Source organism: Pelobates fuscus, chromosome 4 (assembly GCF_036172605.1).
Source record: "Pelobates fuscus isolate aPelFus1 chromosome 4, aPelFus1.pri, whole genome shotgun sequence".
Classification (NCBI taxonomy): domain Eukaryota; kingdom Metazoa; phylum Chordata; class Amphibia; order Anura; family Pelobatidae; genus Pelobates; species Pelobates fuscus.
The window spans coordinates 337,405,806-337,429,081 of NC_086320.1; the positions used below are offsets into that span (position 1 = coordinate 337,405,806).

General features: G+C 38.1%; 1 protein-coding gene and 1 long non-coding RNA gene across 6 annotated transcripts in view; one reads left to right on the plus strand and one right to left on the minus strand.

The window, feature by feature from the left end:
* The window catches only part of DYNC1I1 (dynein cytoplasmic 1 intermediate chain 1), a 409,243-nt gene that overhangs the window by 45,036 nt on the left and 340,931 nt on the right, over positions 1-23,276 (minus strand). For all 4 annotated transcript variants that reach the window (XM_063452433.1, XM_063452431.1, XM_063452432.1 and 1 more), the window contains 2 exons: positions 22,788-22,928; positions 15,314-15,439 (listed from right to left, as the gene is read on the minus strand). In XM_063452433.1, the coding sequence (XP_063308503.1) occupies positions 15,314-15,439; positions 22,788-22,928 (267 nt within the window). The remainder of the gene's footprint in view (positions 1-15,313; positions 15,440-22,787; positions 22,929-23,276) is intronic.
* Positions 161-22,842, plus strand: LOC134609063 (uncharacterized). Of its 2 annotated transcripts, none has more exons than XR_010090784.1 (3): positions 161-320; positions 17,657-17,761; positions 22,755-22,842. It is a non-coding gene; the product is annotated as an uncharacterized LOC134609063 (long non-coding RNA). The 2 variants fall into 2 exon arrangements; XR_010090783.1 differs by lacking the exon at positions 161-320 and adding an exon at positions 15,917-16,102.

The window sequence follows — 23,276 nt, forward strand, 5'->3', positions numbered from 1 at the left end:
CAGGCGTTTTATATGCCGTTAATAGTCCTCTCATTTAGAATTTATAAGAACAAACTCCCCTTGACGACCGACGACCGGGGGGGGGGGGGAGACTGGGACGTCCGATACAGCTTCAGATATATGGAACGCAGAGCCATGACAGTTACGTCACGTGAAACGCACGCGAAGCACGTCATCGACGTATATGTAGTACGTCACCAATGCGGAAGTGCACGAAGAAATGGTCCGATTATCGGTAAAGGAGCTACACCTGAGGCGAACTGCCAGCAACAAATAGGAAGCAGTGAAAGAGGATACACCCACCATCCCACCAATGAACTGTAAGGGAAAGCCCTAGTTATAGAGGACTTGGGTAGAGCGTTCTCTATTGCCTTTTGGTTAATGATATGCTTATTGTTGATTTTATGTAATAGTGGGCCCTGAGGAAGTTCTTGAACAAAGAACGAAACGCGTAGGACCTGTGGACTTTTTAAATTGTTGTTTTATGTTTTGTGTACCTCCATACTTTTTTGTATGAAATAAATACCGCTTTTTGGGAGTATCCGTTTTGGCTGGAGTTTTAAACCATCTTACTAGCCCAGGTACCCGTCAGTGATCATCCAAGGAGGGATATTGACCCCCCATCTACATCGTGGGGAGGCACCTATAAAACGCTCCGATCTCCTGGAATTTGAGTGTAATATAACACTTAACTATAAAATTGTTTTTTGACATATTGCGCTATGTTTTATCCTTTATTGTAGGTACATGAGCAGAATCCCTAAATATTCCTATCTTCTACATATCTATATTGTATGGTTATCAACTGGGAGATAGCCTTGGGAGGCTGTTTACCTAGAAGCTAAGTTTGCTTTTTATTATTCGTTTTGCACTAATCACTGTAACACAGGTGTTTTGTGTATACTCGTTTGAGATATTCATTTCCTCACCCCTGCTGAAGTGTTAACTAGAGTGAAAAATACAGAAATAAGTCAAGAAACACACTTTAATCTCCACTTTATTCCACCATGACTAAAAACTCCCATTCGGCAAAGAAATGAGAATATGAACATACCTTCAATACTGCAGCATGTGTACACACATCACTGCATGGGTTCACTTAATTTCTATGCCTTGCCCTGTGGATTAGATTTTGAAGAATAAATAGTGCAACCAATCGATAAAGGTTAGCTAGCCTAAATCTCAAAAGTGAGAGTTCCACTTTGAAAGGGAGCTGTCACTTCTCTGGAATTTACATCATTGAATAAAAACATCGAAAATCACCTATAATTTATTTTAACCTTTTTCACGAGATGTCTTGTTTTCTTTTAAATTCATATTATAATTTTTTTCCGCAAATTACACCATAATCCAGTTCAAACAAGCCAAAGCCAGAGCAAACATTGAAAATGATGAGGATAAACAGAAACATTACTACATTTCTCCTCTTTTCTCTATGATTACTCTATGCTGACTGTCAGCTGCAAAGAACAGAATTTCCAAAACAATGATTGACAGGGGACTAAGATGGAGGCACCCAGTTGCAGGGTATAGAAGTGTCCCTTTCTACATTTAATTTTATTTTTCATACCAAATAAATACATATTTGTTAAATATAGGGGTAAACAAACATAATATTAAACAATCTTGGTAAACGTCAGCGTCCCTTAAAGAAAGCGTTTATTGCACATTGTTTTGTAGGATTTTCTGGTATGATAATATCCTGGAGGTGAGAAAACTCTTATGGGTGGACTGATTTAGTTTTTTGGGGCGTTTTTTTTCCTCTTATTTTTCTTTTGTTTAATTATCTGTTTCTGTTATGTTTTGCTACGATGTATTCATTCAAGTATGTTTAATTGATTTTTGTTCATTTTTGTTTTTGTAAAAATTGAAAACCCTTCAATATTTTTTTATTTTTTTAAAATAAATATTGTAAAAAAAAAAAAATAAGTTAGCAAACTCTGGCCTACCTTAATTGTGCAACACACATACGGGAGAAAGAACATTTACAGTGATTCTGTTCAGAACTGAGTGGAATGTTGTTTAAGTGAATACAAAAAATGGTGGGGGCCCAGTGAACAGCCTCAACACTTACCTCACAGTGAAGTGAAGCAATATATAATATATGGGTTACTTTTCTGAATCACATTTTTATTTTTATCTCTATGATAAAACACTTTCAGTGTTGGATTTTCTAGCCTTATCCGAGTATTTGTATGATTAGCAATATATTTTGATATCTAAAAAGTTGGAGATGGTTTATATTATAACAAAGTAGAGATTTTTGCAGTAGGAAACCATTAAATAAACGTAAATGTAATCGTAACTGAATCTTTCATTTCATATCCTAAGGGTACAATATCTATAGAATGAGTAATACATTTGTATCCCATTTAGTTTAAGGATGTTTTTCAATGACACTACAAAATTTTTGAAAAGCATTTAGCATTGTTTTTACATTATTAGAAATTACTATAATGAAAGATTGTCAGCAGCCCCTGACACGTATAGATGACTGAGTTTTTTATTGTGTTCTTTAGGATTGTCCGAAGTCCCCTGTTCCACCCCAATTACATCTGATATTATTTTGCAAACCTGTCGAATGTCTCTTCTAATATTTATGAAGCCTAAAGAATGTTTTTTTAGGGACTCTGTAACGATGCTGTGTGCTCAACATGCTCTAGGAAAAGCAAAGTTTAGCTATGACGACGTATAACTGTTGAAATTAAAAGGTTACTCTAACCACCATGACCACGTCAGTGATTTTAAGTTTCATGGTGGTAGGAGTCAGTATATGCAGTCTACTGAGATATTTTTAATTGAGTGCCGAGGGTGTTACTCCCCCAGCACACATGACACTAACAGCCCAGAACTCTGTTCCGGCTTCCAATGACAATTCTGTTGGTATTTTGTGTCTGTCGACCACACGCACAGGGCACTGCCGACAGACTTGATGAACGTCTCCCTTGCAGGCAGAGCACAAGGGAGAAGATTCCCACCCTCATATCTTCCTCCGTTTCCCTTAGTATATATACCGGTACTTTTATTTATTTTTTTCAAACCTTCCCTCCCATGCGATCTGAGCTGAAGGAATTGATCAATCAGAAAAGCCCCCTCCTCCTCCAAAGGGTTGGAGTAACCCTTTAAAGGACCACTATAGGCACCCAGACCACTTCAGCTTAATGAAGTGGTCTGGGTGCCAGGTCCAGCTAGGATTAACCCTTTCTTCTATAAACATAGCAGTTTCAGAGAAACTGCTATGTTTACTTTAGGGTTAATGCAGCCTCTAGTGGCATTGAGAATGCTTTCCTATGGACTGGCTGAATGCGCGCACGGTTCATGCCGCGCATGCGCATTCAGCCGATGGCGACAAGAAGGAGGAGGAGGGGAGGAGGAGAGTCCCCCACCCGGAGCTGGAAAAATAGGTTAATTTAACCCCTTCCACCCCATAGAGCCTGGCGGGAGGGGGGCCCTGAGGGTGGGGGGGGGGACCTAGAGACCCTATAGAGCCAAGAAAACAAGTATGTTTTCCTGGCACTATAGTGGTCCTTTAACATTTCAAATAACAATTCCAATTGGAATCTCTAATTATTTTCCTTAATTAATGTTATAAAGGTAAATGAACACATGAGCTTAGTCTATTATGAGAACTTTCTATATTAACATATGTGGCAATTTAACTAGAAGAGCAAACATAATAACAGGGAACAGATGATATCTCGGTTTATCCCAAAAACAAACAACTGAAAGTGATGCAATATGCCAGCTGAACATTTCTAGGAAATGTTTTAAGCCTTTTAAAAGGTTCACTATAGTAAGAACCACCTCAAATAGCAAACAGGACAAGACTAACATATTTATTTGATGGAAACAAAAATATGTAACATGAATATAAGTTGTAATTGTGGTAGCCTAAGCAGGGCCAGAGCAAGGATTTTTGCCGCCCTAGGCAAACAAAAAATTGCCGCCTTCCCCCATCACAATGCCCCACCCATATGATCTGCCATATGAGCCAACGTCAGTGCTGCACACAGTGTCTTTTATCTGAAAAGGCAGTGTGCTTACATTAAAAATCCTGCAGGGACAGACTATAGACACCAGAACCACTACATTGAACTGTAGTGGTTCTGGTGACTGTAGTGTCCCTTTAATGTGAGGTAAATTAGAGATTAGTGCCACTAATAATATCCTAGATTGCCTACATACCACCAGATGAGGACAAGAGGATGATGATGGGCTCAGGCTGCAGTCTGGCTCCACTGGTCTGGTGTTAAAACAGGCTCTCTGGAGGCAGTGCTAACAAAAACAACGAACAGGAAGCAGCTCCGTTTTTTATGGCCCCTTACACAGATCATAGATCCCCCAGGGCCTGACCGTGAGTATGCCTACAAGGCCTGCCCATAAGCCTGATACCTACAAGGCCCATCCATAAATTCGCTCACAGGAAGTGGAGTGTATGTGTGTAGGGGATGTGTTATTGTAGAGGATGTAATGTGTGTGTTCTTTTGTAATGTAATGTAGAGGGATACCAGTTTGTGTAAGGGATGGAGTGGTGTGTACAGGGGATGCAGTTTGTGTTTGTGTGTAAGGAATGCATTGTGTATGTGTAAGGGATGCATTGTGTGAATCTCTGTTTGTATGTGTAAGGGATGCAAGGTTTCTGTGTATGTAATGTAATGAAGTGTGTGTGCGCCTGTAAGGGGTGCATTCAGTGTGTGTTAGAGATGCATTAAGAGAAGCAGTGTGTGTGCGTGTGTAAGGGATGTATTGTGTGATTTTTTTGTATGTGTGCAAGGGCTACATTGTGGGGGTGTGTGTTTGTGAGGTATGCATTGACGCACGCTACGCATGTGACGCACGCTACGCACGTTTGTCACGCAGTGACGTAGAGACGCAAAAGGGGCGGAGCACCCGGGAAGCTCAGAGAACCCTCACTGACGCCCAGGATCACTAAAGCGGTCTGCTTTCACCGGAACATCCGTGGAGGAAAGAGGAAAAGCCGGCTGCCAGCTAACATCATACCTGGGCTCAGGCAATCATAAAGCGTGTGTGAGTAGCAGCTGGGACTGCATAAAACTCACTTACTTTTATCTTGTAAGAGGCTTACAATTCATTCATTTATTCGTTGTCTATTTGTGTATCTCTATTTGTATAGTATGTTTTAAGTGTTTTATTGGAGATTGAATTATATCAATTCTCTTCAGTGCTAGGAGTGTTTTATGTCTAGTTAATAAAATTGTATAATCATTTGAAACTGTGCTTCACTATTATATGCACTTTATTTTTTCCATATATTCATCTGAGCTGAAACCATTTAAAGGACCATATGGGAATGTGGATCTGACTTTGCGCTCCACCTTTATAAGTATTTTCATTGTGTAATTGTAATGGATGCAGTGTGTGTTTCTGGTTGGGTAAAGAAGGCATGGTATGTTTCTGTGTGAGTGTACAATGCATTGTATGTTACAGTGTGTCTGTGTGTGAGTAGGGATGCATTCTGTGCATGTGTGTTTCTGTGTATGTGTAAGGATGCATTGTGTATGTGTGTAGTGTGAAAGAGAGGGTTTGTGTGGTAGGATAGGGTATGAGAGTGGAGCAGCTATTTTTACTATAATATTTATTTTGTTAATATATTTTTTTTGGTATATTTTTTCTTTAAGTTTTGTGTCTTACAACCCACTTTAGCCCTTGTGTGTCTCTCTTCCTCCCCCCCCCTCCTTTGTAGGTTTCCTACGTGCTCCCATCCCCTTTGCATGTCTTACTCCCCCAAACCCCTTTGTGTCTTACTCAGCTCCTTGGTATGTCTCTTTTCCCCCCCAGGCCCTTATGTGTGTCTCCCTCACAAACGACTCTGTGTGTCTCTGTCTCCCCTACCAGCCCTTCTGTGATTCTCTTTCATCCCTTCCTCAGCCACTCTTTGTGTCTTACATTCCCCCATCCCTTAATGATTTCTTCCACTTCCCCCGCCCCTTAGTGGTCTGAACTCCACTTCTCCCCCTCCCCTCCTGTCACTTAGTGTTTTCCCCTCCTGTCCCTTAATGTTGTCCCCATTCCTCTGTCCCTTAGTGCTCTCCCCTCCCCTCCTGCCCCTTAGTGCTCTCCTATCCCCTCATGACCCTTAGTGCTCTCCTATCCCTTAGTGATCTCACCTGTCCCCCGTCCCTTAGTGCTCTCCAATGCCCTCCTATCCCTTAGCGATCTCCCCTCCCCTCCTGTTCCTTAGTGCCCTCCCCTGCCCCCTGTCCCTTAGTGCTCTCCCTTGCCCCCCCTTCCCATAGCGCTTTCCTTTGCCCCCCCTTCCCATAGTGCTCTCCCTACCCTTAGAGTTCTCCCCATCTTCCCCTTAGTGGTCTCTCCTCCTCCCCCACCTTTCCCTTAGTGGCCTCTCCTCCCCCCATCTTTCCCTTAGTGGTCTCCCCTCCCCCCCATTGTTTCCTTAGTGGTCTCTCCTCCCCCCCCCACCTTTTCCGTTAGTTTTCTCTCCTCCCCCCCATCTTTCCCTTAGTGGCATCTCCTCCCCCACCCCCAGTGTCCCTTAGTGGTCTCTCCTCTGTCCCCCACCACCACAGCCTCGGCCCCCTACTACAGCCTTGAACTCCCCTACTACACATCCCTCCAACTACAGCCTCTATCCCTCCACATGCATCCTTTATCCCCTACTACAGACCCTAACTGTGTATCTATATCTCTGCAAGTGTCTGTATGACTGTATGATTGTGTTTGTATAACATTTTACTTGTATGTATAGATTATATGACTGTGTGCCTGCATGACTGTGTTTGTTTGATTGTGTGCCTGTATATCTTTGTGACTGCGTGCCTGAATAATTATGTCTATCTGCCAGTATAGTTGTGTGTGTTGCTATATTTCTATGTCTATATGACATGGTAGAAAAAAGCTGAGGGGAGAGAGACACAGAAAAGGGGGTAAGCAAGAGACACACAAAGGGGCTTGGGGAAAGAAAGAGTCACACAAAGGGGCAGGGGTAAGAAAGCGACTCACAAGGGGCCTGGGGGAAGTAAGAGATACACAAAAGGGTGTAAGACACCCTAAAGGGGGTAAGAAATTCAAAAGGAGGGTTACGAGACACAGGTGAAAACACATTTTGGGGGGAGGGGTGGAAAAATACATCTTCGCCTGTGTAGCCAAAAATCCTTGCACCAGCCCTGACTGCACATTAGTTTAGGGTCTGCACAAGTCGTATAATGGACTCTAGACACATTTAGGATGGGCAGTAGGAAAATATGTTTATTTTCTTCTTAACCATACATATTCATATTGTACATACACCAAGAAAATGTTAGTTATCTTCCCCATCCTTTACATATGTCATCATCATATGTTTGGCCAGTGACAGGTAACCTCTGACACTTAGTCTGCAAAAGATTGCAAACGCTATCGTCATGCACAGCCCGTCTTAGTGACAAGTCCTTTTTTTTTGGCAAGCAATACATATTTTTATTAACATAGTGGAGCTGTTAAAGTTCATAGATCACCTCATGAAATGAAAGTGAATTCATGTGTTACAGCACCAGAGAATATATTCTTACTCCCTCAGGGCCGATAAGAATGATGTTGTTCTCTATTAAATATTAAGAAAAGCAGGGAGCGTGACATTAAAGCATATATAAGCATTCATTCTTCTGGAGATTACGCCATTCAATAAATGCTTATGTTTTGGGTTATGAACATATTATCCATATTGTGGTAATGGCCAATTAGTGCAACATGTCTCTAAACTGTGGGGCTAAGTCCCCAGCTATGAACTCCCAGGATGCAGCACTCAACTCTTGCACTGCCTTGAGAATAGAGATTTAATATGGCTGCCATGAATCACCAGTTAAAAAGTTTTGGTTTTAAAACGAGCATGGTGTCAATTGCTATTTAATGCGAAAATTACACAGAGCTGTGCCATGAAATTCACTAAATCACAAAGTTACTAACTTTAGTGTGTGGCTTTAATTGCAGTTATCATTTAGGGTACATTCTGTTGCATTCAAACCTCCACTAAATGTTGATAATATTTCTCATAAGATACATTAGTACATAAATTGGAGACAGTTCTCTATGTAAAAAATAACTGTTTTATCAACAAAGCCCAATTATAAAAAGCTTTAAAAGCCGACAAGGCCTTGTGTTTTAAAAGTGGATAGGGAGCAGGGCTGGCTATAGTCTCCATGTATATGCAAAAGGTTGGTGCATGTGATTAGATGGGTGAATATAACTAGTTGTAGTATTTGATTGGATGCATGAATGTGACTAGTTTGGGGTATTCCATTGGATGAGTGAGTGTAGCTTGTTTGGGGTATAATTGCATGGTTAATGTGCCTAGTTTGAGATATAACTGGATGGTAACTGTGACATGGTGGAGTTGTGTGTGTGGATGGGCCTGTTTGTGGTGTAGTATGTGTGTGCATGTAAATAGGAGTGTAATAAAAAAAACTTAGAGCGGACTTACATAAAGAAATAAGTATTGCAGCTTTCCCCACCACCAGATAGCAGTCCGCCCATTACCTCAGTCGGCTAGACCGCAGGCCAGCCCACTACCCTAGCCAGCCAGGACGCTGGCCTTGTGGGAAATCCAGTCCTGCCAAGGTGAGCTCCCTTATGTACAATCTTGAATGCATAACTCCTCTAGTGTTTTGATCTCTACAGTAGGAGTCATTCTGTGTGTGTTTAACATATAAAATGGGAATATTTGCTAAGTAGAAAGAGTTAGTCAATAATTATGCTATATGGAGCATGAGGGGGCAGCTGCTCCACCTCAAAAACTCTCCGTCATATATTTAATTTTCTTTTTTTTAATGCTCTCTAAGCTTTTACTTCAGCTATTTTGGAATTTTAACATTCACTTGGAATTCACTTCAATTCCAATTCTCTTTTTTTTTGACAATTCTTACTTTAGTAAATAATCCTGTCAGCTGATTTTTTTCAGTAAAGTCAGAAATGTGACGAGCCATAAAAAAAAAAAAATAGGAAGGCTCATTTTTTTTAGGCTTGTACTTGAACTTTGGCCAACCTGGAGTTGAGTTAATAGATGACTTGGTAGTTTAATGCTAACTAATATCTAGCAGGGCAAAATTAGAGCTATTTTGGGACACAGCACTGAAACTGGAATAATCACCATCAAAATCAATGGAATTGCCTCACATAGATCTATAAATGTTAAATGTGGCCTATGCTGCAACATTCCTAGACCATTAGACTGTCATGTCACACATGGTTTATGATGCCACTTTTTACTAGTGGTCAGACTGACTTAACCAATAATATTTCTACTAATGGGAGACATTTGGTTTTTGAGATACTGAACATACCTTTGTAAGGTTAAAGGGACACTATAGTCAACATAACAACTTTAGCTTAATGAAGCAGTTTTTGTGTATAAATCATGCCTCTGAAGTTTCTCTGCTCAATTCTCTGCCATTTAGGAGTTAAATCACGTTTTTGTTCTGTCCTTGGAGCCCCAGCCCTTTCCTTGCAGCTGTGACTGACATAGCCTTCATGAAAACAAAATGGTTTCATTTTCAATCAAGTGTAACTTACTTTAAAGGTTTTTATCTCCTGCTCTGTAAATTGAAGGTTAATCACACACAGGAGGGTCTAGCAAGTTATTAACAGAGCAGGAGATAAGAAATGAAAAAATATTTGCAATAAAGGAAGTGTAAACATTAGATGATTCTTTACAGGAAGTGTTTATGAAGGCTGTGTAAGTCGCATGCAGGAAGGTGTGACTATGGCTGCCTAAAGAGCAGCAGTGAGCAGTGAGACTACAGGGGCATTATCTATACACCAAAAATGTTTCATTAAGTTAAAATTGTTTTGGTGAGTATAGTGTCCCTTTAAGGTCAAGGACAAATTAGTACTAATTTTGGACATTATAAGTAGATTTAGCTAATCAATCTATTCACAAACCAAGGGCTAATTAATTAATAAAAACCATATATAAATCCAGTGCCAGTGTAGTCATAAAACATTATTGTCTTAAAACTTAGTCTTAACTAGTAGTTTAGTCACTAAACAAGATGTTAAGCTTGATAGACTGATACTGTAAGGGTAATAAGAAAAAGTTCCTTGGAGTGAACCAAGAACCTATATCTTCATTAAACTCTCATGTTTTGGCAATCACAATGTCGATGAACAGTTATAAATATTTTTATAGGACTATATGAGAATTCAGCAGCTAAATTAATTTTAAAACACTTCCCTAACAATGAGCCAAAATAAGACTATAAATCCCTCACCTGACATGATGACATGACATGTACGTGTGACTTTAACTAACAACTCCTTGTTAATCAATGAAACCAAATAAAGGACAAATAAGCAGTGTAGCTAAAATATAACACTGCAGACGTGAACACTTCAAAGAAATAATGGCTCCCACTGCAATGCTGCTAAGGTGCCAATTTTTATTGGCGTTAAACTTGTAATATTGACTTATTGAGGTCAATATCATAAAATTAATAATGAAATCATAGTTTAGGCCACCTGTTAAAATGCTACTGTTTCTGACTAAGTCAGTTCCCCGCAGAAAAATATTCTATGAATTTTGAATTTTAATTGCTTTGATAACAGTCACGTGACAGTTTACGAAAGTCAGAACCATTATCGATTAGTCAACAATGATGGTGTATAATATGGTCATTGCCATTTCTTGGAAGAAGACAGAATGGATCATCATAAAAAGAGAAGTGTTATTGCCAGAGGGTCATTTCCTAGTGGACGGTAATATCTGGGATTGACCAAGATGCCAAGCTATGATGAGTATGCATGATGTCCCTGGAAGTGTTTTCAAATGACTTAAAGGTAAGATGAGGCAGTTCTTGGGATATTCATAACAGAAGCCAGTTGTCGTTAGCTGAAATAAAATTACTTGAAATGGTATCTTGCCTTTTAGGCATTAGAAACCTCTGTGAATGATCCATAACTTAGGTAATTCTGTTGATGGTGGCAGAAATTAATTCTGTCACACCTCACAACTCCAGCAGACTATCAAACCAATATATTACATGCACTACATGACTGGGATCATCCACACAGGGATCTGTGAGTTTTACGTGAAAACTAAAAGTCATTCATATGTACTTGCCATAGGCCAAAAGTTGGCAGCCCACCCTTGATGATATTTGGGGTAACAAGTTTTGCAGACCTCTCATGTGTTCAACTCATATCCACAATATTCTATCTACTTAACACCTAAATGTACTGCATTGACTTGGGAAATGTCTCCACATCAACTTTAGTCACAGCTTGTATATTTTAGCCACAGTGTTCTCCCCTTTGGGTGTCAGTATGGTTCTGCAGAGCTTCAGATGGTGAATTCAAAGACCACGGTGACAGACATACAGGACACACACACGGCTATAATGATTCTGTAATAGTGATTTGTAAAGTAAACATTGTTATAGTGATATACTGACAGCCTCTAAATAAGTCTCAGGTAAGCAAACAATTGGAGATCAGCTTCTTAAATATGATGTTGACATGTATCGCTAACCCACTATTTGTTTGATCTTTTTAGTAACGATTTTTATGGGAGGAAGTTACTTTAAAAAGGTATCAGTTTAGAGAGAAATGCACATATCAGTAGTTTACTAAAAGTCGATTTTGTGCATTTTCCTGTGTAAAACAGGTTGAAAAATCAGCACACACGTGTTGAATAAAGGAGGACATGTCTCAGACCATATCGCAACAGGTTATCACACTAACAGTTTATTCACTACAGTGTATATCTCAGAAATTCAAAGATAATTGAAAGCGAATTTCAATTTTGGACCAAAGAACTGGAAATGGAGCTGATTTGGAGAGATTATTTTTTCGAATTCACTATTGTGGCCTTTTATTGGAAATGTTAAATTCCAGTTCACATTTTAGTGACTAAAGACTTGTCTAGTGAGTTTGTTAATTAGGCTAAATTGTATTGTTAAATAGAGTTAATTTGTATTGTATTTGTTTTGGTGATACAATGTCTCCTATTCCAATTTAATTTCCAGTCCTATTCCACAAAAACAACCAGTGCACACATTGTACACACAATTCTTATATTCTGTATTCCAAAATAAAATTGCATAAACCAGGGTAATGTAAGCTTGTTTGAGCAGGGTCCTCTTCAACCTATTGTTCCTTTAAGTGTTTCTAATTGTCTTATTTATTAAATCTCCCCCTCTTGTAAGATTGTAAAGTGCTACGGAATTTGTTGGCGCTATGTAAATACCAATAATAATAATAATTTGATTCGTTCTGAATTTTGTGAGTTGTATTGCATGTACAATATTGGACATTTTATTTTGTGCTTATTATAGGGATTCCCACTTTAAGATAAATATCTACAAGAGAAAGGGATTTGGTAATTATTTATACATAACTGTTAATTGTGTGTTTTCTCTTTAATCCACGGATTTTGAAAGTAAAGTTGTATAGTTTGTAGGGTGCTTAAATGGAACTATAGGGTAAAAATAACTCCCACATTTTATGTATTAAAACAATTTATAAAATAGATGAAAAAAATTATAAATAAACAAAAAAGGTACATAAGCTTAAAGTTCCCATTTGAATCACATTCCACACCAAGAGATGCAATCAGGATAATCTCATTGTGGTCATTGGGGTCTTTTCTTGTGCCATAAACCCATGTCCAACTGTGATTTATAGGATAAATATTTATCCCCAAAAAACTGTCTCTCTTATCACATAGGATGATTGGAAGTGCTTTAAAAACTGATAGGAGACACACAGCACGTCGGTTCTCAGTTTACACATAGCACAAACTCAATCCAAGTTGAGTGTGTGGTATGTGAAAAGTTAGAGATATGAACAAAAACAGGTCAGAATTCTCATTCTGGGCTGTCTGAGTCATAGTTCTGAGGATCATGCTTGAAGCTGTACAAATATTTGCAAATCGTGTGGTTCTAAGTCCTGTGCACCATCACCTTAGCAATAATGCAAAGTTGTGATAGTGCTTAAGTGACTCTTTTTGATCAATGTGATCATTGGAAATCAAAGTGCAAAATTTAAAGGGACTCTCCAGTGCCAGGAAAACATTTCTGTTTTCCTGCAGTGCCCCTCTCCCTCCCTCCCACCCCCCCACCCCATGTTGCTGAAGGGGTTAAAACCCTTTCAGGGACTTACCAGAATCCGATTTCCCTCGGCGCTGGGTCAGGCTCTGCCCACGCTCCTCCCCCTTGCGCACATTAGTCCTCCCCATAGGAAAGCATTATTCAAGTTTAAAAAACTGCATTCATTACACTTGTAGGGTTAAGGGTGATGGGAGTTGGCACCCAGACCATGCCAATGGGCAGAAGTGCTCTGGGTGCCTGGAGTGTCCCTTTAACCCCCTTAAGGACCAAACTTCTGGAATAAAAGGGAATCATGACATGTCACACATGTCATGTGTCCTTAAGGGTTTAAGTCGAAACAGATCAGATAGAAAAAAATCTCCAACTGTGCTACAGAGTGGATAATTTTTCTTGAATTTTGCAATTTAGTTTTCAATTCACCACAGTTAACTGTTTAATGAACGCAGTCCACAGGTTACTTAATAAAACAAAAATTGTGACAAATAATTAAAATTGTGACTTTCACATTCCATGCCACAAAAGGGGAACTAAAAATAATAGCGGAACTGAGGAATTTTTGCTGTTTGACTTTTTCCACCTTATATGTGTAATTGCCTGGTGAATTTCTGACAAAGTGCAGAATAATTAATTGCCCTGATAGTGGTTCATAAGCAGAAATAGAAATGAGTATGGTCTATAGCGCTTCATTTTGATTTCCTCTTACAGAACCAAAATTTGTCCATTTTTATTTTTTTGTTTGTGGCCTTTTTAACAGATACAAATGAGCTTTCTATGTGATAAAGGGAGCCATGCAGAGAAAGAGACAGAGAGCAGGATTGATAAATACAGGCACAACTGTAGTTTAAGTGAAAACTAAAGATGAATTAAAAGTGAATTTCTAATTCAAGGTCAAAATAGTCAAAATGGGGAAAAAAATCCTGAGTCATCTATGCTTTCATTTCAACTACTCTGGTCTGTTTGAAATTCACTCTGAATCCACTCGGAATTATCACTTGAGTGAATAACCCTATAAGAGTTCAAGGCACAACAGGTAATTACACTTGTGCATCAGAATTTAAGAGGTTAACTGAAAACGTTTTACCATCATTTATCAAACATTGTGTATTATGACAAAACTCGTGCCATGCCAAAACCTAATTTTCATTGCCACGAACATGGTATCGTTTAAAAAGTCTACAGCATGTTTCAGGGTTGGAGGACCTATGTATACATGTGGTGGTCCCAATGTTCCCTTATGAAATGGGCAAGGTGCACATTTTTGTCCTTAATTCTTCCCACCCCACTTAAAATTTTATTTTTACTATAGTGAGAATTCAAAGTGAATTTCAAAATGTAGGCCGAAATAGCAGCATTAAAACAAAAATTCCAAGTCAGGTGTTTTTCGGATTGGCTCTTTGGCCTTAAATTTGAAATTCACTTTTATCACTTTAGGATATAACCCCGTATGGGTTAATAGATTCAGTGAAGTCCAACGGATTCCCTGGCTCCTTCCTCCATTGCTTGAGACTTTGTGATGGAAGAGTAATTATAGCTATAAAGGCTCAGTTAAGACCACGTATGCTCTGCGTTTCCATGACAATCTACTCTGGTACAGAAAATCCTTACGCTTTTGCATTAGCAAGCTTCTATAGCAACCGAGATGTACACCCCATAATTGCACAAATCATTAAGGTCCAGATTGTGATGCTGCATGGATTGTCACTGCGTTTAAAATAAACAAATGCATAAATGTGGTCTTATTAAGAAAACTAGATGTTTTTTTGCCATTAATTTAAAAAAATACAAAAAAGCTCAGAAATGTCCTATAAACTCAAACTCAACTACTATGAAGACAAATAAATATGCAGCTCACTTTTGAAATAAAATATATCTAATAACTGTACAGCTGCCAAGTAACTATTCCCCTGTTTGTCTACAACCTATGAGCAGCGTTTTATTCTATGAGATCAATTCATGATACAATTTTATCTCACAATTCAGACTGTAATAACGAAAAGTTTAAAAAATGTAAAACCACATTTCGACTGAAAGAATAGCTGAGAAAATGCTGTGTTCTGAAACAGAAACCAAATGGTATCAATCTAACAATTGTGTAGTTAAAACGACAAATTGTAATTTGATACGTGATAAATTTAACTGTCGAGTGTGGGAATGTTTAAATGATGTAATAATAACAGGACATAATCATACTCCAAAAAATATATGTAGGGTTAATGCACACAGAGAAGTGAATGGGGTTATAAAACCATTCATACCTCTCCAACATCATAAATCCATATTCGACCTTCTGAATCACCAACTGCCACCTCTCGGCCGCTCTGTGCCCAGCGAACCCGATTCAGTGCCGAAGCTCCTTCAATGTTGGTACTTGCAGTGGGAACCTTTTGCGCAAAGTAAACAAACCAAAAGAGATATTACACAAACAGCAGCTGTAGCCCAGAACGTCTTCTTTTTTTTTTTAAGGTAGCTTGTTCAAATTAACTCAGTTCTTCAAAATACTGGATATCATCTCAGATAAGTTCACCACCCCCTGGAGATAGCTCCTTACAACATAGATGGCTTTTGAGATGGAAAAACAAGGATTTATTGTTCTATAATCACATTCCCCACTGGGCTGAAGGAGAAAGACTTTTTTATTTTCAAGAAAGAAACAAACATATATTTTCTGTAGTTAAAGGGCAAACGCATAGATGGCATGAACATTTTTTCCATATTATGCTCTGAAAATATGCAACAAAAACCACAACAACCAGGGATCGGCTGTATTCTTATATATTCATCATGGTAAGGATTTGCAGATAACATTCCCATACAATTAAAGCCCTTTATAGTTACAGTTGACCGACAGTACATGGCAGAGTCATATATCATCTCTATCCTATAATTGGTAGTTTGTGTAGACCAATCGGTGAACAAGCAACATTGGTTGTCTCTGGATATTACAAGTTGAAGACAGTCTGGAGACATTCACGTTTTTTCCACCGTCAAGTGGATATGTCTGCAGTGATAATCAGGATATAAAAAATGCATACTTCAGGGTTTGAGTAAGTATAATATAGTCTAGACAACCGTCTATAGTGATTAATTTGCCCAGTGCAACTCTGATGTATGTATTCTTTATAGGGATCCATAATAAACAAGGGTGTGTTGTATTAAAACAACAACGTTTAATTAAACAAAACCCACAAAACACATTTCTAATTTGTTTGCAGTTTTCACAATGTAGAATCATCCCATGATAAGCTTAATAATAATTTTCCTATCTCTGTGATTTCTAATTAATCCCAAAACACACATTAGAGTTTTTGTTACGATGTAATATGCTAAAACACAACATGGTTAATTCACTAGCAGTGGAACAGTGGGAACTGACATAAAAAATGCAAACTTAGGCCAAAACAGTCCATTTAAAAAATAGCCAAGTTTGAGATTTTTTTTTTACCCCCTGTTATGTTAATTTGGCCTATAAATTGCAAGTCCCTAGTTCATTCTCAACATTCCGCAATTCAGCCAACAGATCTCAAAGTGTTAATGCAAACAACAGGGTCTTATTCATTAAATAGCAAGTTGTAGCTAATCAAAAACAGAATTTCATTATTTTGGCCAGAACAGGTGATTTGTAAAAATTATCCAAGTGAGCTACAGTCAGTGCTTTTAGCTATTTTAGCATGAATTTTGCAATTTGCTTCTCAATTCACGATCATAACACAGCATAACATTTAGCATTAACACTTGAAATACAATGGTTAAGCAAAGTAGAGAGTAATATTGTGAGTGCTGTCAGTCTACATAAAGTAATAGGAGGGGCACACATTGATTTTAAAATTAATTGAATGGTTTTCTTTTTACAAAACTGCACATTCTTTTAGCGCACACAAATATTTCTAGGAGTTGTGAGTGCGGACAGCCAAAAATGTATTACCCACATTCCTTCCTCTATTTCTAACGATTTTACCTTGCTTAACTAGAAATCATTGAGAACTAACAAAATAATTTGATAGATTTAGGGTAATAGATGAATCCCAAAAATTCAGGCCTTCCCCACTTCAGAAATTATTCATACTTGCCAGCAACTGTAGTATAATAATGTGCAGTTTCAGGATTTACAGACTAAGTAAATTGTATCAAAATGAAAAAAAAAAAAATAGTTAATTTCAATTTACTACAATTTTAGAAAATAAATCATTTTCGCTTGTTAATCCTCTACAATTGCCCATTTAGTGAATAAACCCCACATATTTGCATTAGCTTATTCTTTCGTTATCCGATTGTCACAATGCCTGATTAAAGTGATTTTCTAAACACAGTAGCTACAAATCGCTCTATGCACAGTGTTTGCAAATGCTATAAAGAAAAAAAATGGCAAACAATGTTTCTAGACTGGTTTAAAAATAAAACGAGGTTAAATATTTTCCCGCTAAAAAGCAAACCAAAGAAACGGGCCTTTGTGTATGATTTAATAAAAGTTAAAACCATGCCAGAGGTAGCTGGACAGGATAGGCTGAGCGAATTTCTCTCATGATGCCAGCTAAACAGAGGGTTTTTTTGTGTGTGTGATACATTAATATCTCAGAGCTTGCAATTTCCCTTTGTCACAGTTCCCTTAGCAAAGTCTGTGAAACTGAACTTCTGTCCCTCGCGTCAAAAGAACCAGCATGCTTAGCCATCACGCCTTTCGTTGCTACAGTCTTCCAATCTCCCAGGTACCCTAGACTTCACAATGTTAAACTACTGTACTGACACAGTCCTTTAACAACTGTCTGTGGTAGCAATTGGCAGGGATGACACTGCTATTTGATTTAATACATATACTATAGTAGTGCACTGTATTCATCTCGTTGCAGAGCTTCTCCATTTTACCACGCAGGGCTCTCATAACATGTTATTTAATGTCACATATGGTGTGGGACCTGCTGATAGGACATCTATGTAAATTCCATTTACTTAGCTGCTCCACCAGTTACTTGTCCGGCTGGAAAGGATATGCTCAGATATGACCACAATCAATCTCTACAGATAATATATTTATATCTTTAACAGGCGCCATTCTGTTCTGGTTGTCTATGTGTATATATATATATATATATGTATTTATTATATAATTTTACCAACTATTGTACTGGAGGTGTATTTCTTTTTTTTTTTTTATAATTCTTTATTTTTGTTGTGCAGGTGAGTACATAGGATAGTCATACGCCACAACAGCGTGCATTTATATTTGAACATAGGTGAAACAGTGGCATAGAGAATTTGCACATATTTTGTTTTGAAGAGCATATTGATAAGCTAGGCAGTTATGTCTGAACTATAATAAACAGTTTGCTAAGTAACTCGCTTGTTTAAGTGGTAAACAGTAGAGGGTCGGACAGCTAATTCTGTCTCATAACTAAAAGGTAACTTCGCTGATATATCTATAAATCAATGCTTTTTATTTTTCTATTTGGTGCTCGCTTAGACTAGCTGAAACATAAGGCTAAGCTTAGTCTGGCCATAGCATATATGTTAAACGTGAGGTGGCAGACAGATCAGAGAATGCATATAATTAGGCAAAACATTAGAGAATAAAGCAAGAACAACATATTACTAGCCCCCCAAGCCTGCCCGTCTCCATTGCCTGATTAGTTACAGGGCAGTTGATAATTACATGGCATTGTCACCCCTGCTGCTGTAGTAATAGTAAGTGCAGTTGATCTGGACGTGAAATAAAAGTCTCTAGTGCCAAAACAAGTACTCGGTAGGTGTTTGAGTCAGAGGTGATAGTCAGGCACCATGCTAGAGACCAAGTCCCATTCTCCCCCTCGTCCGGCGCCATGCACGGGCAGAGCAAGGTTTCCGAGTTTGTGGACTCTTCGTTAGTCTGGCAGGGTACCTTGGTTCCATGGGTGTTGCAGCTGGAGCCCCTCTGGATTTGCCCGGACTAGCCCTCCTCGCTTGTTGTGAACCTGAGCTGCGATGTAGCTGCGAGGACTGCATGGAATGTTTCCATGCTGTACCCGGCATATCTCGCCGGACTTGCTTTGCGGGCTGTCGTCGAGGTGGATGGCGTGATGGTGCATCGCTTTCCGTTGCCGCCATCTTGTAAGGTAGGCCTTGGGGGTCTCGTGCTGCCTCTTCTCCTCTCTCTTGAGCTTTCCAGGGGGGGGGCAGGCCGGGATGACCCCCCCGGCCCACAGGGGGGGGAAACGGGACCGGCAAGCCCCTCAAAAAGCCGGTGTGTGGCAGTTGGGGAGGGAGGCAGGGAGGCGGCCGTCCACCCCGCTCTCCTCCCGAGTAGGCCGCAGCTCCCGAAGCCCTGTGCCCCCTTCAGGGGACCCAAAGCTCCCGATCTCGGGGTCCACCGCCTCTTCCACCACCGTGTGGATATCTTGTGGGCTCATGTCGAGTACCAGGGCTGAGAGGTTGGCTTAACAGGCCAGATTTCTGCGGAGCCTGTCCTGCATGCGACCGGTCAGCATGGCGGTCCGGCCCCGCCCCTGGAGGTGTATTTCTAATGAATTCCCCTTATAGACACATTAGGGTTCGTTTACTACAGTGAGAATTAAACATTAATTTTAATATTAAGGTCCTATTAGTTGAACTGGGAAAAAAAATATCTCCAAATCAGCTGGGCTCTCAATTTGGCTACTTTGGCTTTAAATTTAAAATTCACTTTGAATTCTCACTTTAGTGAATCACTTTTGTTCATGTGTCCTGTGTGCTCAGCGATTTCTCTACTATGTTATATATCCCACTTATCTTACGATTTCTCTACTATGTTATATATCCCACTTATCTTACGATTTCTCTACTATGTTATATATCCCACTTATCTTACATTGTTAATTTGGAAAGAAATACAAAAATTACATATAAAAGGAAGTCACATAACTAATTTTTAAAAAATGCTCGCTATTTAAGTTTCCATAAAGTATAGGAGATATATACGCAAAGTACAAATTAATTATACGTTAAATGCGGATGAAATATCCTATAGATAGGATTTTGTTGAAATGTCTACGGATAAATCTTGCTGAAGCATTAGCAGTAATAGTTACATTTATTTAATGGAACATGCTTGTGCAATAATTCCCAATGAAATTTTGGAAATATTAAATGATTAGATTATATCATGAAGCTAATCGGACAACGCACCATCTTAACAAATCCATGGGTAAGTCACAAAAGTTAAAGCTGAAATACAGCAACTGAGTTTTAAATTTGTTTAGTATAGATATATGTATTATATGAAAAGTTATTAAAATAAATTGTTGTTTAATACAATGATCAGGGTAGGTTTCATTTCTAAATTAATAAGTACATGAATTAATGTGTAGTCAGTTGTGGAATTATATAGTTACACACATTTACAAATGTTAATTAAAATCATTATTATGAGATATTTATATTTTTAAATGCATTTTTTTTTAATGTTAGTAAGTGTAATAATAATGCTTTTCGAAGTTAATATTTTTGCAGCCATATAAAATAATGGTTTTCTCTTGCGTTTGAAGTAGACATACTGTACCTACTGCAAAATTTTTCAGAGAGGAAAAAAAATATGTACAAAATACCCATTTGCTAGAATACTACTCTTAGTTTAATACTCAACTATTTCCCCCCAAAAAAGCATTTTTGAAGTCAGTCGCCATTCTCTATATCCTCCAGCTGTAAGCTAGCTAATTAAAAAGGCTGCACTATTTCCTGCTCTAAACACTTCAAACGAGCCTGTGATGCGGTCTCATTTAGGGCATGGTTGCAATCCAGCATTTTACCTGGGCTTGTCATAATTCCAAGTAAATCAAAGTTACGAAACATCTCAAGTAGTCCATCTTTAATGGCAACATTCTTAACATCCAAATAATTGAGTCTCAAATAACTGAGTTTTATGTTTGAAAACAGTATATTCTATGTATCATAATAATATATTTTTTGAGCTAAAATACCAGAAGGGAAGATAGTACTAGGCACTAAATGTAAGACTTTTTAAAGTTATTATTTTTTAATTCAGAGAATTTATTCGGCTCCTCGTAACTAAATGGCAATACTGCAACGCTAGGTGAATTTTTATAACCCTTTATATTTCTTATGTATTTTGTTTCTTAGAAATGAAATGGTATTTTTTTTTTTATTAGTAACCAATTAGAACAAAATTGATTTATGTTATTTATTACAATAATATATGGAAAATTCATGTGGACAAGCGCCTTATCTTTTATAGGCCATAGAAAATGTTTAATATTTAGATTTATTGCTTGTTCATTGCAATTTGAAATGAGATTGTACAAATACTGATAAACTTGTGAATCTAAAACAAACTTATACTCTGCACACACACACACACACACACACAAATGTAATGAGCAGTGAGAATAAATTATTATGGATTGACTGGGAAGTTTTAAACTGAGATATCCTCATTTTTTTTTTATTATTATTTTTTAGAAATGAATTTAGAATAATATTGTACATCTGGTACAATTCCATTTACTCAATGCTATTAAAAAGATGTTCAGCCCAATTTCTCCATAAAGGATATTTTATATGGTGTGGACGGGATCATGTCATTTATTTCCCCATTCAAACATCCAAAGCATAGCCCACAATTTCCTTTAATAAATATTTTATTTCAATGAATAGTTTAACCCATTACATTTATTCCAATGTGTGTGTCATTTAGCTATAAAAATAAAAATTATATTAAAACATAACTACTCTAAACACTGTCACACCCCTAAAGAGGTTGTCTTATCAGATTATATATATATATATATATATATATATATATATATATATATATATATACACACCGGTATATATATTTTTTATTTTAAAAAGGCTTGGATGCTTTTATTGTGTGCAAAAACAGAATATCAAAGGATTTTATTAACATTTATGTGAACAGGTTGTTGATCCAAGAAGAAATCTGATTATAAAGTCAAAAAGGATTTTTCCCTTTTTTGTGGCATAATTGGAAATGGCTACAATTGTTTTTTGGATTTTTATTTTTTTTGCCTGCTTTTGGATCAACAGCATAAAAGAATGGATTTCAAGGTTGAACTTGATGGACTTTAGTGTTTTTTCAACCCAGACAACCATGTAACTACTACGTAATAAATTAATAATTCACATAAATAAAGTAAATTTAATAATATAAAATATTAGGCTAACCAGTATTAATTCTAAAAAGTGTACATCTCTATATGTTGTACATGATGTGTAATGTAAATGTATTACCACCTGTAAAATGTTCAGTATGTCAGGTGCAAGAATGTTATAACCAACAAATTAAACAATTCAACGATAACTCTATCTTAGGGACTTTCCCCTCAAAACACAAGAACTATGAGAACTTGCATAATGCATAGTATTACAATAATACAATTTGAGTCACATTCTACCATCACCCCATTTCTAATAAACCACACCACATAATAGCAATAATAACAATAACAACAACAACAAGAAACTCCACCACAACCACCTCAAAGAGTAAAGAGCCCTCAGCCCCCAGGGCACTGAATTGGGTAACTTTGAGCTTTAACCCTTCACTTGCCAGGCTGGGAGTCCCATCATCCATTTCAAACAATGCACCCAGCAGTACACCTGTCACTGCAAGGGTTAAACTGCAATTCCTGGAAAAGGGTGAAGAAGTTAGACCATGACACAATCCCAATTGTTCATTGTTTGTTTGTTTTTTCGTTTTTTTTTTTTTTACAGCTTGCATGCAAAGGGTTAACCCCCAGGGCTCACCTCTGTGTCATTATTGAGGTTCCAGAGGTCCAGTCGCCCCATCCCGTCCACACAGGCAAACAGTGCTGGATGCACTGGCGACCACATGACGTCGTAGACATAGTCTGCATTATCTTCAAAGGAGCAGAGCGGCTTGTTGTGCTGGGGAGCAGAGAGAACATGAAGACTGAGCGGCGCTAGTGCTGCCCCGGGCTGTCTGAGGGGCTAATTAAAAACCTTGCACATTTACACAGGACAGTGCCATAAAACAGCAAGCATGGGAGCCCTGGGAAGGTGTAGTGTTAATGTCAGGAGCACTGTCCAAGGCTGACAATTATTAATAGGGAGGAAGACACAATGGGGGAGGATTCACTTTTTGGGGGATTTTTTTTTTTTTTTTTTTTAAATCCTTTTCCATATTGTTGTTTGTGTACCCTATTGCACTCATAAATGTAGGAGGTAGTTAGGGTGCCCATTAGGTGGGATTAGTGAACATTGCAAGTTCCTACC